This window comes from Schistocerca americana, chromosome 5 (assembly GCF_021461395.2).
Source record: "Schistocerca americana isolate TAMUIC-IGC-003095 chromosome 5, iqSchAmer2.1, whole genome shotgun sequence".
Taxonomy (NCBI): Eukaryota; Metazoa; Arthropoda; class Insecta; order Orthoptera; family Acrididae; genus Schistocerca; species Schistocerca americana.
The window spans coordinates 560,158,593-560,177,697 of record NC_060123.1 but is presented as its reverse complement, the minus strand read 5'-3'; the positions used below and the strand labels follow the sequence as shown (position 1 = coordinate 560,177,697).

The window sequence follows — 19,105 nt, the reverse complement described above, 5'->3', positions numbered from 1 at the left end:
CTAGCACTCCTGAAAGAAAGGATATTGCGGAGACATGGCTTAGCCACAGCCTGGGGGATGTTTCCAGAATGAGATTTTCACTCTGCAGCGGAGTGTGCGCTGATATGAAACTTCCTGGCAGATTAAAACTGTGTGCCCGACCGAGACTCGAACTCGGGACCTTTGCCTTTCGCGGGCAAATGCTCTACCGACTGTCTGGGAGACGAGATACTGGCAGAAGTAAAGCTGTGAATACCGGCCGTGAGTCGTGCTTCGGTAGCTCAGTTGGTAGAGCACTTGCCCGCGAAAAGCAAAGGTCCCGAGTTCGAGTCTCGGTCGGGCACACAGTTTTAATCTGCCAGGAAGTTTCAACGTTAGTTTAGTTTACGTTCTTTGCTACTGATGAGTAACGCATTTGAAAGTGGTTGTCTGTTAATGCGCATTCCCGAATCTGTGTCACTTCTGTGCGAAATTTGTACCTTAGGGGGAAACAGCTCATCGGTACGAGGAGTGCTAAGCAACAAACACGTCACTATTTCCCCGCACCCATTCCAGACAGTGACTAAACTACTTTCCTTCTGTACCTCGTGTCGTCCCCGAGATAGTCCCTTATAGACCAAATTTCCACACTAAATGGTGTTAGATGTATAATGTGTTCGGAATTTATACAGTCGGGCAACTTTTTCTTTTGAAATTTGTTGTTTTGTAGTTTTCATTTCTTCGAAAATAGTCCCTACGTTTTATAGAGGGATCGAAAGTCCGTCACTGCATCCCTAGATGTTGGGAGAAAGAGCCAAAGTCCTTACATGTAGGGACATGTACCTACTGCTGGCAGCTTTGTTTAGAGATGGGTCAACTCGAGTTGCCAAACTGGGTTAACTCAGGTTGAGGGGATTACAAGTCAACCCGAGTTACGTTGTTACTAATTCGAGATGTGCTCAAGCGGTGCGCGGCGGTCGACGCACTCGATGACGGTTTTCTTGCGAGGCTTGAATTAACCGCCGTCGCGCCGACCGAACCAGAGTTAACCGAGTTCTGTCTGTCTAGACCTGTAGAATGAGACGTCACCCACTGTGACCCTTAAAATGTAGTGTCTTATTATGCTTTATTTTGTCTGATCGAAATTCGGGGAGCGTTTGTTAATTTATATGTGGTCTATACAGAACATGAGCTGCATGGCAAATTGGAAACACATGTCTATACTGCATATATCGATGGTAGGCAACTCTATTTTGTTAAATTTTGCAGATGAAGCAAAAAGGTTTCTCAAAACGTAATATAAAATGATACAGAAAGTTGCTAAATGTATATTAGAAGCCTTGTTATTGACAGATAAAATAAATCCAGACACTTACAAATCTCTCTTTAATTATGGAGCTACTGGTTACTTGAATTAAGAGTTTTCACAGACAAACGGAGTTACGAGGTTTTCGTTGCCTACCATCGATGTGTTAAAATTTTGAGTACAAAGTGACTGAGGGAAACGGTGACGAAGCTGTAACTTTACACCATCCACGCTCGTTTCGTAGTATTTGACTATCTTAAGATCACCCGATTGTCGTCAAAATTCGTACAGCAAATTCCAGTTATCTCATGATCGTGTTTTCACATTGCGGCCTATAGTATACATACAACGGAGAAGTGCCTCATGAGCGTATTTTCAAATTTCAGCCTATAGTATGGCATCCATTAACGCTTACAGTGAAGACGTATTCGGCTACCTCAAATCGTCAGAATGCCGGCAAACTATTACAACAATCACCATTTTCAAGCCGGCCGGTGTGGCCGAGCGGTTTCAGGTGCTTCAGTCTGGAACTGCGTCACCGCTACGGTCGTGGGTTTGAATCCTGACTCGGGCATGGATGTGTGTGATGTCCTTAGGTCCACTGTCTGGAATGGGTGCGGGGAAATAGTGACGTGTTTGTTGCTTAGCACTCCTCGTACCGATGCGCTGTTTCCCCCTAAGGTACAAATTTCGCACAGAAGTGACACAGATTCGGGAACGCGCATTAGCAGACAACCACTTTCTAAGTTCTAGGGGACTGATGACCTCAGATGTTAAATCCCATAGTGCCCAGAACCATTTGAACCATTTTTAAACCATCTTCAAAATCTCATGTCAAAATATTGTACTCGAAATTGCGGCCTGCAGCTCGGTACACAGTCATGTTTGCGAACAGGAGTTTGGCTACATTACAATCGTCTGATAGCCATAGAAATATATGGAGCATGTTACAGGTTTTTCTTAAGCCTTTCTTCAAACTTTCAAGCCAAAATACCAAAATTTGCGCCCAAATTTTGAGTATGTAGCGACTGGAAAGTGATTGTTGTGCCGTGTTGCGTTCTGTTGTATCGCAAATTGAGACATCTCTTGATAAGTGACGAAACGATTTCCAACCCATCATCATCTACACCAGATACTGTCTTCAGCCCTCTAAGAAGGTTTACAGGTAGTACTTTGCGGAGAGAACCTACAAAAAAGCTAATAATGTCGCTGAATGTTGTGAGCAGGAGAGCGGAAATAGAAGTGGCTCCACGATTCCTTATATAACTGACTGGATTTTAGAAAAGGTGAGTAGCTGCAAACAAACAGGTACTAGTTGCTTTTTGGTGCCTTTATTCCAAATAACATGTTTCGGGCTCTGCCCATCATCAGATTTCCTGGTGTAAACAATATAACAAATAATTAGTTACACATTTTTTTTTGAACACCAAGTTTTAACAAGAACGCAAAATTGTACAAAGTGTCAGAACCAGTACATACCATTTCACAGCAAAAATAACACTGACAGTTTGTTCCTTACTCATACATTCACGAAACATAAGATGTGACATATAATTTAAACTTGCAGAATGCGAATGTTGGTCTTGAGAAGGAGTACGGAAAACTGCTACTTCAGTGCGCTCGCACTTGCTAGGTAAACTGCGCGGCGCGAGACAACACTACCTTACGGCAATGCGGCTGTGCAGATGTCGTTATGTTTACTAAAAATTAAATCAGTAACAAACAACAACTAAAAATACAAGTTGTCTGCCTGTATATAATCATACTGAAACACACATCATAGTAGTACAAAGTACGAGAAAGTACATTACAAAATTGTAGATTGATAGATCTTAAAAGGCTAACGTATCAAAATTAAAGAAAAATTTGTCTTGATTCACTGATCAGATTAGTACAAAGGGAATGGACTGCACATTTCAATGTTCAATTATTTTATTATTTTCTTTTTTTTTTACGTGGTATTCGCTAACAACCGTAGGGCACGAAAAGAAAACAGCAAAAGAAGAGGTGGTTGCCTATATACCCATTTTCAGAAAAGTAGTTACAAAAGTTATCACAGTTTTTATGTGCCTCCCACAACAAATTGTCAAAAAGACGAAAAAACCATTTCCTACCATTACTGATTTGCTCTTTGGTTAGCAGTTCTGGAATGCATGTATTTCCAATTCCCCCAAGATGTCCAAATTGTTTCCTTTCCTCTCCGTGTGCAGAATTGTCATGCTGCTTTCTAATTCTGTCAGCGTATGGCTTTCATCTTTTCACCTATTTGTCTGTGAGTACTCAACTTTTCTAAAATCCAGTCAGTTACAATGATAATAATGGTCGCATACTCTACCGGCAGTTTCAGGCCAACATACGTCTATCATCTCTTTAATATGTCTTTAACAGTAGTTTACACAAGAGCAAGCTTCAGCTCATGAGAAGAATTCGGACTTTTGTTTGCGGTTGCACACGGAATCATTGTTGAGTTATTACAGTTTATTACGTTGAAAGTATATTGTTCAGTTATCTACATTACACAGATTATTATTCAATAACAGTGTACTTCAGCTTTATAGTTTACAAAACATTTGATTCCTCATACATCACAAAGAGACTGGAGGTAAAAAGATAATAATTCTGGTAGATCATCTTCACTTGTCCTACGAGTCACAACACGCCACAGTATAGTTGCTGCCGCGCATTTATTATCATTTAGAACCTTCCATTCCCCTCATAAGACTCCACAACCTTTCCAAGGACAATTTAACCGTCTCCCACCCACATTTCGTGGGACAGTTCCCGAGATGTACAAACCGTACCAGCTGTGATCTACACCAGCTGCTCCATACCATAACAAGGCCCCAATCCGAACTCTACTTACCCAGCCGATGTCTTACCTCCTCGTAATTCCCACAGCTCAACAACCAGATCCTCCCTCCATATACAGCCTACACCCTAGTAGGTATGGGCAATTAACAAATGAATCAGTTAAAAATAAACTAAGGGACATTGTCTGTAGCAGTGAAGCAAGGAAATTTTCTCTGAAGCTCTTCCGAAAACTTTGATTTTCGTTTCGGCATCGCCACGACGTGCTAGCACTTCACGAAACTGATACTGAGTGCTGACAACAATGGCAAGCAAAAGCAAAGAAAATAAGAGTACGCAACAATTATAGTGCTTAAGCTGTACATTATCAGGGGCTACCAACGTATGGAATGTCAGTTTCAGTTGATAGTTTATGAAATCGACACTCAGAAAATATTTTACCCACTTTGTAAATGTCTGAAAATAATCCTTGAAATTCGGGACATATTGCTTGTTTAACAAAAAAAAAAAAAAAAAAAAAAGTCGGGACAAATTGCAACTTTCCAGTGCGAAGTAGTACGAGCACCACTAAGACATATCATGTAGTGACCAGGAACTGAAATCAACAGCCTCCCCACTTCCGTCATGTTATATTACGGTGCAGAAAATACTTTCTAACACCGCCTATCGAAACGTGTCTGCCAGCACTTGGGTTGAGACAACTATGTCACAGAAAATGAGTAGTGATACTCTTAATCACCTACTGATGTAGTGTATTACTTTTAGTTTATTCGTTTTGTTTCCTTTTTAACAGACTGGTTGAACATTTCCGACGACTCGCCATGGGTGTGTTTCTGGAATCATGGCTGAGTGAATTCCTCGCTGTCGCCCTGGTAGTGGTGGCGGGGGTCTACACTTGGTACTTTCATCGCTACAGCTACTGGACCAGGAAGGGCGTATCGCAGGCACCAACCGTGATCCCATTTGGCAATATGGCGAGAATGTTTCTTGGACTGACTCGTCTCGAATTCATCTTCTATGAGCTCTACAATCGTTTTCGAGGTACTGTGGAGCAATACACGTCTGAGCTGCCTACTTTTTATATTGTTTCCAATTTTATTTTGACCGCAACTTTATTTACTAATACAGCATATGTTTCCGCCTACCGTTAATGGCTCACACATTTCAGACCAAAGGTACCTGGGAGTATATCTCTTCAGCAAACCAGGTCTGTTGCTGATCGACCCAGATATCATTCGGCTGGTGTTAGTCAAGGAGTTTGATGCATTCTCCCACAGAAATGTTAACTTCGATGAGAAAGATCCACTGAATTATCATTTATTCAACCTGAACGGAGGCAGATGGAAAAGACTACGAGCTAAGATGACACCTGCCTTTACTACAGGAAAGCTGAAAATGATGTGCCAAGTAAGTACTAAAAATGCAATTTTGCAGTGAACACATAATGTGTTGTGGGGCGATCATTCTGTTGTAGAAATAGTTCAAAAGCCAAGATCGCTTAAGTACTGTTTACTGGGTAACGGGTTTCAACACACCAAAGGTGTCATCATCGGATCTGAATGTAGCTTAACATGTATAGATCATCTGGATATAACGATACATGAGGCAGACCAGCTGATATAAAATCATTGTCGCAGAAATAAAAGTTAAAACACAACTGCTCTCATGATCATTCTATTTCATCAGATGTATAAAACCGAAATCACAAGACTGGGCTGCCTCATGTATCGATATATCCAAATGATCTACACATGTTAAGCTACATTCAGATCCGATGATGGCACCTTTAGTGTGTTGAAACTGGTCATCTAGTAAATAGTATTTAAACGATCTTGGCTTTTAAATTATTTCTAAAAATGCAATTGTCCATACTACAGAGAAATATTGTTCACAGTTCACTAACACTCCTGTTATTTCTTAAAGTATTTAGTTGTAACTCAAAAATACGCCAATCCCTTATTTGTCGTAAATAATATAGTCCAAAAATGATTTTGTATCAACTACATTTTTGCGTGAAATATTAAATCTGAGACAGATTCCTCTAAGTAAAAGTATATGGTGACAGAGACCAAGGTCTTCTTCGCTAGCGCAAAATGTCAGTCGAAGTTTGTGTTTTAGTAGCTGTATCTATACAATTCACTAGCTGTTATTATAGTGTATTAGCTTTGCAGCTGTGGAAACTAAGTATCGCCATGCACTAATAGTGTGACAGATGAACACTGAAGGTCACCAGATTGCGTCGTTGTGTACAGTGGAGCAGTGCGCTGCAATAATTAAGTTGGAGGCAATCAGTCATGTACCTAAACTTACCACTCAGAAAAACCTGTTACCCTTGCAATTTGATTGTTGTGGTAAACTACCACGCAGAAAAACATGTTACCCGTGCAACTAGATTGTTGTGGTAATGAACTCAGCCTCTGTGATGCCAACTGAGGAGCTATTTGATCAAGAAGTGGCGGCTCTGATGACGAAAGCTGACAACAACTGGGAGAACGTTGTACTGACCCCACGCCCCTCCTTATTCGCATCAAAGACTTCTCATGTAACAGAACCCATTACGTTGTCGTTCACCAAAGACAAGAATATCTTCAAGAATCCCCAGGGCAGTGTGACAGTGTCAGTATGTGGGTGTTATGTTGACGAATTGCATAATGGATTGATCTGACAAGTACCCTTTGGCTCCTGCAAGAAGTGATTTACACCCCACACTACTACAGAAGTCAGACAGACACTCCTAACGTACCAAAAAGAAATGCCTGAAAAACTTTCAGCAATAAATATCTTCCGGAGTAGTCTGCTGTAAGGAAAAGACACAAAAATATTCTATTTTCTTACGTAACTGGTGGGATACTTGGGTACCGTAGGATTGCTAGTTAGTGTAGGAAAAACATTAAACGAACGTAAAATATTATTTATTGCAAAATCTGAGAAAATCAAGTGAAACTTTTATTTATGAACTGATACACAAAGTTCCGGGTTCTTTTCGGAATAGGTTACCTCTTATGGATAGGAATCCTGTTAATGAAATTTATACACAAAGTGTGGGAAAGCTCTTTTATCCCTTTTCTTTACAAATGTTCTTTACTCAGCAGAATGGTTGAGAGCCGTGCCTGGTCAACTTGAATAATTATCCGATTGATTTTTTAAGAGTACGGTCGAGGCTGTCACGTGAGAAATATAATGGAGTGACGTGAATGAAGTTTGTTATTTCTAATGGAGGAAAGATAGGGCTCGCCTATGCTGTAGCGCACAATACCGTGAGCTGCGACGACTGCTGCCTACGTCGTTCGCTGCTGAAAAATAACAAAACTATCTCTTTCTATCTGGATTGACCTTGGCCAGTCGAACTCTCACTACGACTTGATAAAGTCAAAGACTCCTATCTGCCCCTAGTCTAACTATTGGCGTGGCACACCAGTCAGATAACCAGTCCATCGCGATTCCACTCAATGTCTGCTTGCAGGCACTAACTAATACTCGTCTGTGTTCACTCCGCATATTAAGTGTAGTGGCCAACACAGTGAAGACTCATTATGAGTATCACTTCGATTTGCTAGCTACAGAGGTGCTCTCTCAGTGCAGTACTGAGTAGAGACCTTGTTCCTCGCACTCTGCTTACAATCACGTACGCACTCGCCCCTGCTACATGTTCCCGCTTCAAGAGCGTCACCGGAATGACTCCTCTGCGCACAAAAAGCGAAAGGGTATATCATCCGCTGTCTTTCCCACATTCCTCCTGCTCATTTCATCAGAAATAGTCCGCCAATCAGCGTTACTCTTACAAATGGTAGAATGGCGCTCCGTTTAAGCCGACCAATCCGGGAATATATAGCATCTGCGTTAGGCATTATTGTGATAACTCTGAAACTGCACACTAGGTCCACCAAAAATGCATATACTGGGGCTCTCCCAACGAATACAGTGGGTTTTGCTTTTAAGGTGAACACGCAGGCCATTATCCCTTTCCTCTGGCAAAAACTGTTTTAGTCCCTGGGCAGTACGCCGGCCGGCGCAGCTGCGTGCTTACACACCCTCCTACGGACTTAACAGCGCGCTGGTTGCCCCCGCTGAACAAAAACTCGTGTGGCCGTCGTGTCTTGAATGTTTGTGTACACCAGCCTCGACTTTTGAATCTCGGTGCACAGTTGCGATTTATTTATTAGATTTGCATATCGATTAAATGGAAATATGTAAAATTGACTATATAGTATCGAGTTTAGTCTCGAATGAAATGTCTTGATACGCAGAATACGATAGTCAGGTCGGAATATGTAAGAAATGAACGTCAGGAGACCACGCCACCTTATAATGGGACTGCTATTATTTTCTGTATACATAAAATATCTGACGGACAGGATGAGCAGCAGTCTGTGGCTGTTGGTTGATGATGCTGTGCTGTATGGGAAGGTGTCGTCATTGAGGGACTGTACGACGATACAACAATATTTAAAAAAATTCTAATAGGTATGATGCATGACAGCTTGCTCCAAATGTTCAAAAACATAAGTTAATGCAGATGAGTAGGAAAACAATATTCGAATACAACATTAGTAGTGTTTTGTTTGACACAATCACATCAATTAAATACAATAATCTAGCAGTAATGTTGCAAAGTGATATGAAAAGGAGTGAGCATGTAAGGGGCAGTAGTAGGGTAGGTGAATGATCGATTTCAGTCTATGGGAAAAGTTAATAGGAAAGTGTGGTTCATTTGTAAAGATGTTGTACATATATTTAAATATGACAGCAGAAAGATTCTACTGCTGCTGCTGTTGGCCTCTGCTGTTGCTGCTGCTGGTGCTGTGCGCGGAACACGAACATAAGGTAAGGGAAATTGGAACTAGTATGCAGACATACACTCGTCTTTCCTTCGCTCTGTTTGCAGGTGGAACAGCAAAGGAAAGTACTAGTAGTAGTACAAGGTATCCTCCAGCATGTGCCACACGATGGCTTACGGAAGATGTATTTAAATCTAGTTATAGCTTTGCTTGCTTTAAGGGGTATATTTCGAATTATGGACGATTACTTTTAGGCAAGTTGTAGGTAGTTTTAGGTTACTGTTACTTCGTTTTCTCCACCAGTTCCTTATATACTTCAGTACATTGCAGGTTGTTACATTGACTAAGCAGTAGGTTCGTTATGAGTATACAAATACGATCTCGATAATCCCTTCTTGTTGCCACACTGGTTGGCCCACTATCCGCTCATCGCTGGGAACAACCCTGTTCTTTTCACTGGATCCTCGTACATATTACCATTACAGCCAATGTGCCCTTTGCGAGCCGACAGGCACATTACTCATTCGAATTTACTGAGCTGCTCTATTAAGTTTACGACTCATACATTTGTTTCTTCAAAGAATCAACTTCACTGTAAGTGTGTTCTGAAAAATAGAAATTTATGGTCACACAAGAAGGCGCTCAGCCATGCTTAAGTATACGCTGTTTGCATGTAAGCTTAAACGCTTACTGCTGTTACACTGCTATACACACACCATGCAAAACTGACTCATTCGGTTCATTCCTTTCGTGCGCTGCCATTTTCAAAAACATTAGTGTATGTACGATGCAAATGGTTGTAGCCAGATTATCGCCGTATTGTTAGGTATACAGGGTGATTCAGAAAAAGGTTTACAGTCTGACATGGCACACTGGGCACACAACAAGGATTCATAACCACACATGAAGCGGGGCTCGTAAACGCCACGAGGGGGCGCAACCGCCACGTGTGGGCTGGCGTAGTCGGAGACTGTTTAATTGGTCCGTACATTCTCCAGGACCGACTTGATTGTCGCATGTATCTCGTAATACTGCGAGAGTTCTTGCTAGATGATAATTCCCTGCCTATTAGCCGCCGAATTCGATTTCAGAATAATGGAGCCCCTGCGGTTTTCAGTAGACAAATGAAGGAACACCTGCGGGCAACCCTTCCCAGCCTTGGATCGGTCGCGGTGGGCCAGTCACATGGCACCGCGATCACCCTATCTGCCCTCAGTCGATTTTTTCCTGGTGGCGTGGATCTCTCAACAACCTTATGTGTGAAACACCTGTTACGTCGGCCGCTGGATGTCTTCGAGTTACAGCAGGTAGCTTTGAGAGAGGGCGTGGTTCAAAGTAGCATCAAAGTCACGCGTGTCTCGGTTCATCTTGACAAAACTTTGAGCATCTATTGTAATGGGTATCCATTTGTAGAATTTGACTAAATAACTGCAATGCCACTCAGTAGCCCGAGATGGCCATTGCGATCACTAGTTGCTATGTGATTACTAATCCTTGCCGTATGTGCGATGCATCATGTCGTTTGTAAACTGTATTTTTAATCACCCTGTATACTGGGAAAAAATTCCTATGACTACTATTGCAATCATTGGTCTCTTTTTCCTTGCAGACAATGCAAGACTGTGGGCGCCAATTGCTGGAGGTGTTGGAGGAGCCAGCGAAGAAGGGTCAGATCCTGGAGATGCGAGAGGTAGCCGCCAGGTTCACCACCGACATCATCGCCTCCGTCGGTTTCGGGCTCGAGAGTAATTCTCAACGAAACCCGGATGCAGAGTTCCGCCGCTGGGGACGAAAGTTATTCGAATTTTCGATTAAAAAGAGGATTGCTCGGCTTATGTACAGGTTCTTTCCATTTGTGGCTAAGGCGATAAGGTGAGTTGTTTAAAAGTGCATTTACTCTTTAAAGCGTATTACATTGTAATGATACGGAGCAAAATCCTGTCAGCCCCATGAGGCTTCACGCTAAAACAGTTTAACACTGAAACTTCCTGACAGATTAAAACTGTGTGCTGGACCGAGACTCGAACTTGCGGCGTTTGCCTTTCGCTGGCAAGTACCCTACCGACTTCTTTTTCTCATTTTGTTCGTTATTGTTCGTTGCACTTAGTCGGGGCCAGATGGCCAAATAGTAGTATTCAGACATTTTTACTTAGCACTATTATTATTTTGTTTTAATATCGTTATTCTTGTAGAATTTTTCCCTTAGATAGCATACTGCTTAGTTATTACTAACACATTGAAATAATGTTAAAATGTTATGTGCCTAATTCTTACCAATTCATGTGCAACATTCGGTCTGTTATTTATCTATAACAGACCAGAAGAAAGTAACAGATGATTCAAATAAATACATTCCGTATACCGCCCCAAGTGTCACAACCCCATGGTGATAGCGCTGCGATACTAACACTAGTCAGTACAAAAATGGTTAGGTATTTATACGCTCATGGGCCGCACTTAAACTTTGCTATGGATTGTGGCACACATACTAAACACATCCGTGTTTGCTGGTTTGGAACGGCTTCCACCTTCTTCTGCTCTTCCACTTAAATGTTTGTGTCCTATCTTCAGTAAAGGCAGGTGTGCATACACTAACACCGCACAGAGCCGACTGCCTTTATACCGACTTCCACCCTCTACCACCTGAAACGTTGTTATATACTGCACTACTGGCCTCAAATTTGATACCATAAGACAGCATTTGTATGTATACTGGATTTCACACTTTTCCATATACTTTGTGTGCAACTATTCCAAACGACAACGTTAATTTTCCTGCAAATATCCATGCCTTTATACTGATTTCGTCTGCTGTGTACTCTACCATACCTGTTATCTACACTAAACAGAAACATCACTAATGCACATTAGTGGTCGTTCTACCTATGACAGAGAACTGCAGCTATAATCATTTACATACCCGTGTAGTTGTATGAAGTTACATTCCCATTTTAAAAAAAGCTCTTCTCCATCAGAGAAAATTGGCAACTATATGTGTATTACATCAAATATCATGTACATTGGATTAACGAATGCTGAATACAACAAAAGCGATCGATGGAAACTTTTATCGAATGGGCGACAACGAGTAAAGTTAGAGAAAGTGCCTTACTTTCGTTGGGATTTAACCTTACTACTTACTTCATGACTTTGAATGTGTATACGTACTTTCCCAACTTTCAGGTTACAAAGAGGCGATAATGAAGTCTTCAGATACTTTCAGGAAGTGGTGCATAAGACTGTGGAGTACCGCGAACAGCACAGCATTGTCCGCAATGACTTCCTGCACCTGATGATGCAGCTCAAGAACAAAGGATTCATTGACGAACAAAGCAAAACGGGAGCCCAAGAAATTGATAACTGGAGTAAGTATGAGGACACAGCTCGATGGGTGTGAGGACAAACAAGTTAACCACTTCTACATGAGGCTTCTGAAAAGTGATTTTATTCGCACACAGCTGAAGGTTTGAATCACGTAAATAAAATATCCACGGACTTATTTTTAAGTTCTTATAGCAGAAATGGTTTTCCAACGATAGAACCAATGTGTGGATACACATCACAAAAGGAGAGATCGGGATAGTGCCTAATTACAAGACTAGGGATGAACGTTTTGAATGCTTCACATCGTATATGTATTTAAGAGTAACACTAACAAACAGACTACAAGCAATCGTATTATTGTAATTTTTCATATTTATGGTACGTTAAGTTCAGAACGTAAATATCAATAGATCGAAGCAATTAGAGACAAAGTCAAATATTCTCGAGAAAATCGACATTGAAATTTTCCGAGTAAGTTTAATACTCTAGAGTAATGTTGGTATTCCGGCAGGCAGTGTGGCTTTCTTGTAGAATGTTTGCCTGCCTTGCGAAGGGGGGGGGGGGGGGGGGGGAGGGGCAGGGCTTCATTCTAATACCTTGCTGGCCAAGGTAGGATATGACAATTACGAAGACAAGCAGAAGAAGCTCTCTTCGTGTGCGAGAGGGCAGTATCTTGCTGAAATGCAGGCCCCAGATGGCTTGCCATGATGGCCAACAAAAAGGGGTGTAGAGTATCGTTGACGTCCTCCTGTGCTGTAAGGGTGCCGCGGATCACAACCAAAGGGGTCCAGCGACACTAAAGAGTCAAAGGAAATTGGCACACTTGCGATATATCCTGTAGGGACCCGTGAGCACGCAGGAGTGCCGCGACACGACGTGGCATGGATTCGAGTAACGACTGAAGTAGTGCTGGAGGGAACTGTCACCATGAATCCTGCATGACTGTCCATAAATCCGTAAAAGTACGAGAGGGTGGAGATCTCTTCTGAACAGCACGTTGCAAGGTATCCCGGATATGCTCAATAATGTTCATGTCTGGGGAGTCTGGAAGTGTTTAAACACATAAGAGTATTCCCGGAGACACTCTGTGGTAATTCTGGTAGTTTGGGGTGTCGCATTGTCCTGCTGGAATTGACCAAGCGCATCGAAATGCACACTGGACTTGAATGGATGCAGGTGATCAGACTGTACGCTTACGTACGTATCACCTGTAAGAGTCGTATCTAGACGTATCAGAAGACCCGTACCGCTCCAACTGCACACGCCCCACACCATTACAGAGCCTTCTCCGTCTACAACAGTCGCCTGCTGACGTGCAAGGTCCATGGATTCATGTGGTTGTCTCCATGCCCATACAGGTCCATCCGTAGAATTTGAAACGAGACTCGTCCGACCAGGCAACATGTTTCCAGTCATCAAGAGTCCAATGTCGGTGTTGACGGGTCCAGGCTAGCAATACAACTACGTGTCGTGCAGTCATCAAGACTACACGGGTAGACCTTCAGTTGCGAAAGCCCATGTTTCATTGAATGGTTCGCACGCTGACACTTGTTGATGGCCCAGCATTGAAATCTGCAGCAATTTGCGAAGAGTTGCATTTCTGTTACGGTTAACGATTCCCTACAGTCATCGTTGGTCCTGTTCTTGTAGGATCTTTTTCCAGCCGCAGCGATGACGGAGATTTCATGTTTTATCGGATTCCTGATATTCACGGTACGCTCGTGGAATGGTCGTACGGGAAAATCCCCACTTCATCGCTGCCTCGGAGATGTTGTGTCCCTTTGCTCTTGCGCCGACAATAACACCACGTTCATACTCACTTAATTCTTGATAACCTACCATTGTAGCAGCTGTAACCGATCTAACAACTGCGCCAGACACTTGTCGTCTTGTATGGCTGTTGCCGACCGCAGCGCCGTATTCAGCCTGTTTACATATCTCTGCATTCGAATACGTATGCCTATACCAGTTTCTATGGCTCTTCAGTGTATGTAAAGACATGGCTATCCAGACCACCACTCGGAGTTGTCGGGCCGTATGGCGGGCGACAGTCAGGTTGGTATCCCACCACTGACACGTCTTCTCTGGTCATCGAGGGCCAGAACGAAGCGAAACTCGTCACTGAAGACAATTCTACTCCAGACAATGAGATTCCAGGCTCAAGACGTGGCTGGAGACTCATTGGAGAGCTGTGGGATACCAGACTGAGTCTCGGCCGCCATACGGCCCGATAACCAAGTGTGATGGGCTGGGGTGCTGTTTCATTTCATGTCAGGATCCATTACAGCACAGTCGTGCGTCGACGATATTCTACGACCCGTTTTGTTGGCAAACCATCCTGGGCTTAAATTTCAGCAAAATATTGCCTCTCCACACAAGACAAGAGTTTCTACTGCTTGTGCCGGCCAAAGTGGCCGTGCGGTTAAAGGCGCTGCAGTCTGGAACCGCAAGACCGCTATGGTCGCAGGTTCGAATCCTGCCTCGGGCATGGATGTTTGTGATGTCCTTAGGTTAGTTAGGTTTAACTAGTTCTAAGTTCTAGGGGACTAATGACCTCAGCAGTTGAGTCCCATAGTGCTCAGAGCCATTTGAACCATTTTTCTACTGCTTGTCTTCGTGCTTGCCAAACCCTTGCCAGAAAGGTCACCTAATCTCTTCCTCATTGAGAACGTTTGGAGCAATGTGGGTAGGCCACTACACCATCTGGAGATTTTGACGATGTAACCCGACAGTTGTACAGAATCCGGTGCGATATCCCTCAGGAGAACATCCAACAACTGTGTCATGAGCCGGCCGGTGTGGCCGAGCGGTTCTAGGCACTTCAGTCGGGAACCGCGCGACCGCTACGGTCGCAGGTTCGAATCCTGCCTCGGGCATGGATGTGTGTGATGTCCTTAGGTTAGTTAGGTTTAAGTAGTTCTAAATGCTAGGGCATTGATGACCTCAAATGTTAAGTCCCATAGTGCTCAGAGTCGTTTGAACCATTTGAACTCTGTCATGAATTCTAAGCTGAATGACTTCTTGCATCAGGACCAGTGGCGGACCAATGCGATCTTGTTCAAATTGTGAAGCTGTCTCTCTCGAATAAATCATGCACTTTTTTCTGAAACTGTAATCCTATTTTGTCTCTCATGTACTTCGCGTCTACTAATTTCCATCCCATTCGGATCATTCCTTCGTGGTGTGTCGTTATTTTTGTCTTACAAGGAGACGGCACGACCGTGGGGTCCGGGATTTGTCCGAAATTTTGTGTGGTGAAAGAGGACCCCTAACACCTCACGTCGTTAAAATATTAGGACGCACTACTCGTAAAATCCCGAGAAAAATGGATCCAAAGTTTCTTAGGTGCCGTATGAGTATAAATTGTTAGTCCATTGCTGAGCCGCCGTCTGGCCTACATGGTTAGCGGTCGGACTCTTCCGCCAGAGGTCTCGGGTTCGATTCCTCCTCCGGCACTTCTTTTTTCCTTCCGTTGCTTGCAAAATTGCAGCGCATTGTTACAGGAGAATCGTCAAATTAATTCCCGGGAAGACTGTATAAAAATTCATTCTATTATTCACGATCAGTTATCGTCACCGATATTCCGAGACATGGTTCAATATTCCTGGTTTGCCTCAAAATTATCAGAAACTCAAATCATTTTCGTAAATGTTAATGGGGCATATTTTTGTACAGATTTATTGCAAACGCCCTGTGATTGTAGAAAATCAGCTTTTATATATTGTGCAAGATGTCGCAAAAATTATTGCTTTGTTTGTTTTTACGATAATTACCACTGCGCTTCTTGTTTATAATTATTATATGTATAAAAATTGAATGTTTCCCAATCGAATTTGTTATTCTGATTACAAACCCAATGATTTTCCGTATACAGGGTGAGTCACCTAACATTACCGCTGGATACATTTCGTAAACCACATCAATTACTGACGAATCGATTCCACAGACCGAACGTGAGGAGAGGGGCTAGTGTAATTGGTTAATACAAACCATAAAAAAAAATGCACGGAAGTATGTTTTTTAACACAAACCCACGTTTTTTTAAATGGAACCCCCTTAGTTTTGTTAGCACATCTGGACATATAAACAAGTACGTAATCAGTGCCGTTTGTTGCATTGTAAAATGTTAATTACATCCGGAGATATTGTAACCTAAAGTTGACGCTTGAGTACCACTCCTCCGCTGTTCGATCGTGTGTATCGGAGAGCACCGAATTACGTAGGGATCCAAAGGGAACGTTGATGGACCTTAGGTACAGAAGAGACTGGAACAGCACATTACGTCCACATGCTAACACCTTTTTATTGGTCTTTTTCACTGACGCACATGTACATTACCATGAGGGGTGAGGTACACGTACACACGTGGTTTCCGTTTTCAATTACGGAGTGGAATAGAGTGTGTCCCGACATGTCAGGCCAATAGATGTTCAATGTGGTGGCCATCATTTGCTGCACACAATTGCAATCTCTGGCGTAATGAATGTCTTACACGCCGCAGTACATCTGGTGTAATGTCGCCGGAGGCTGCCACAATACGTTGTTTCATATCCTCTGGGGTTGTAGGCACATCACGGTACACGTTCTCCTTTAACGTACCCCACAGAAAGAATTCCAGAGGTGTAAGATCAGGAGAAAGGGCTGGCCAATTTATGCGTCCTCCACGTCCTATGAAACGCCTGTCGAACATCCTGTCAAGGGTCAGCCTAGTGTTAATTGCGGAATGTGCAGGTGCACCATGATGCTGATACCACATACGTCGACGCGTTTGCAGTGGGACATTGGCAGATCATTCTGTAGAAACGCGATGTATGTTGCAGCTGTTTGGGCCCCTGCAATGAAGTGAGGACCAATGAGGAGGTCGCCAATGATTCCGCACCATACATTTACAGTCCACGTCGCTGTCGCTCTACCTGTCTGAGCCAGCGAGGATTGTCCACAGACCAGTAATGCATGTTCCGTAGATTCACTGCCCCGTGGTTTGTGAAACCTGCTTCATCGGTAAACAGGTAGAACTGCAACGCATTCTCTGTTAATGCCCATTGACAGTATTGCACTCGATGATTAAAGTCATCACCATGTAATTGCTGATGTAGCGACACATGAAACGGGTGAAAGCGGTGACGATGCAGTATGCGCATGACACTACTTTGACTCAGTCCACCGGCTCTCGCAATGTCCCGTGTACTCATGTGTGGGTTCATGGCAACGGCAGCTAACACACCAACTGCATCCGCTTCTCCTGTGACGGGCCTGTTACGGACCCGTTTGCGTGCTACGACCATACCTGTTGCATACAGTTGGCGGTAGATGTTTTGCAATGTGCGCCACGTTGGATGCTCTCTGTCCGGGTACCGTTCTGCATACACCCTGCAGGCTTCAGCTGCATTTCGTCGACACTCGCCATAGATGACTATCATCTCCGCCTTTTCAGAGTTCGAATACACCATCGTCACAGTTCCTACAACACTACACTATCACAGACGTCTGGTAACACGGTGTACTACAGTTGGTCTGCGTGCGGAGACGAATGCAGAATAACAATAGCAGCAAGCGCTACGTGCGGACACTGCGACAGCTAGACCAAACCACAACAGTGCACTACAGCCACACTCGTAAACACGGTCGTCATCGTAAACATGTCCCTGCAGATGCTGCTCGCCGACCGTGGCCCGTGTTTGTTACAACACGCAACTGAACGTCGGATGTTTCAAGCGTCAACTTTAGGTTACAATATCTCCGGATGTAATTAACATTTTACAGTGCAACAAACGGCACTGATTACGTAGTTGTTTATATGTTCAGATGTGCTAACAAAACTAAGGGGGTTCCATTAAAAAAAACGTAGGTTTGTGTTAAAAAACATACTTCCGTGCATTTTTGTATGGTTTGTATTAAGCAATTACACTAGCCCCTCTCCTCACGTTCGGTCTGTGGAATCGGTTCGTCAGTATTTGATGTGGTTTACGAAATATATCCAGCGGTAACGTTAGGTGACTCACCCTGTATACTTTACAATGTAAAATGGAAAACCCACCGCCCTGAATTGTGTTGTTGGACAAAAAGAAAATAATTTTTATTGAATAATGTTACTAATTTGTTAAAGATAATGTAGGTTTGGGAAACTTTCTGAATAATTGGTGGAATAACAAAAGAAAATGAAACAGAAGAAAAAAAGTGCCAGAGGAGGAATAGAACCCGAGACCTCTGTGGTAAGAGTCCAAGCCCTAAACATCTTTTTTTTATAAAAACATTTATTAAAAAAACAACGTTACACATTCCAAATACATACTGAATTATACATACATGAAGTTATTTAAACAAAACGGTTTGATCATTTCAATTACCAGAAAGAATTAAGCTAAATATCAAGAATTTTTTTTTTAAATTCATTCAAAGAAGTAAAATCTGCACTTTGAATTACATGAGCTCCAATCTTTACAGAAGCATAATTAGTTCTGTATGATGAATATCAGCAAGTTGGTGGGATAATTTTAAATATAAAACAATTTAATAGTCATATTAGACAATTTCTGAAATACTTGAGAATGGCGGAAAGGAGATATATAATAAAGTTGACTAGCCTTCCAACTACATTTTCTGGATATTAATTGAATTTTAATTATCTGAAGTGATCAGATCTATATAATCAGTCTTTCACTGCAAAACTGACTTCCACATCACAATGCAAAATTGAACAGGGCAATGTGCCAGCCATTGAATATTGCATTTATCAGATAGAATCTTATGGTTTTAACCAATCGATAAGGACATTTCTATAAAACTGTCTATTTCCAAATTTCTGGTATAAGCCAATAGTGCACCTTTAAAGTTTTGTGTTTTGACACTATTAGACACACAATCTCAATGTCACATAAGTTCTGTACATTAGCTTATAAATTTCAAAAACTACTCTCTGAAGTAGAAAAAG

General features: G+C 42.5%; 1 protein-coding gene across 1 annotated transcript in view; it reads left to right on the top strand.

Moving 5' to 3' along the window:
- Positions 1–4,893: 4,893 nt before the first annotated feature.
- LOC124616528 (cytochrome P450 6k1-like) overlaps positions 4,894–19,105 on the top strand; it is a 33,301-nt gene continuing 19,089 nt past the window's right edge. The window contains exons 1-4 of the mRNA XM_047144844.1: positions 4,894–5,113; positions 5,241–5,479; positions 10,460–10,722; positions 12,034–12,215. Coding sequence (XP_047000800.1) covers positions 4,894–5,113; positions 5,241–5,479; positions 10,460–10,722; positions 12,034–12,215 — 904 coding nt within the window. The remainder of the gene's footprint in view (positions 5,114–5,240; positions 5,480–10,459; positions 10,723–12,033; positions 12,216–19,105) is intronic.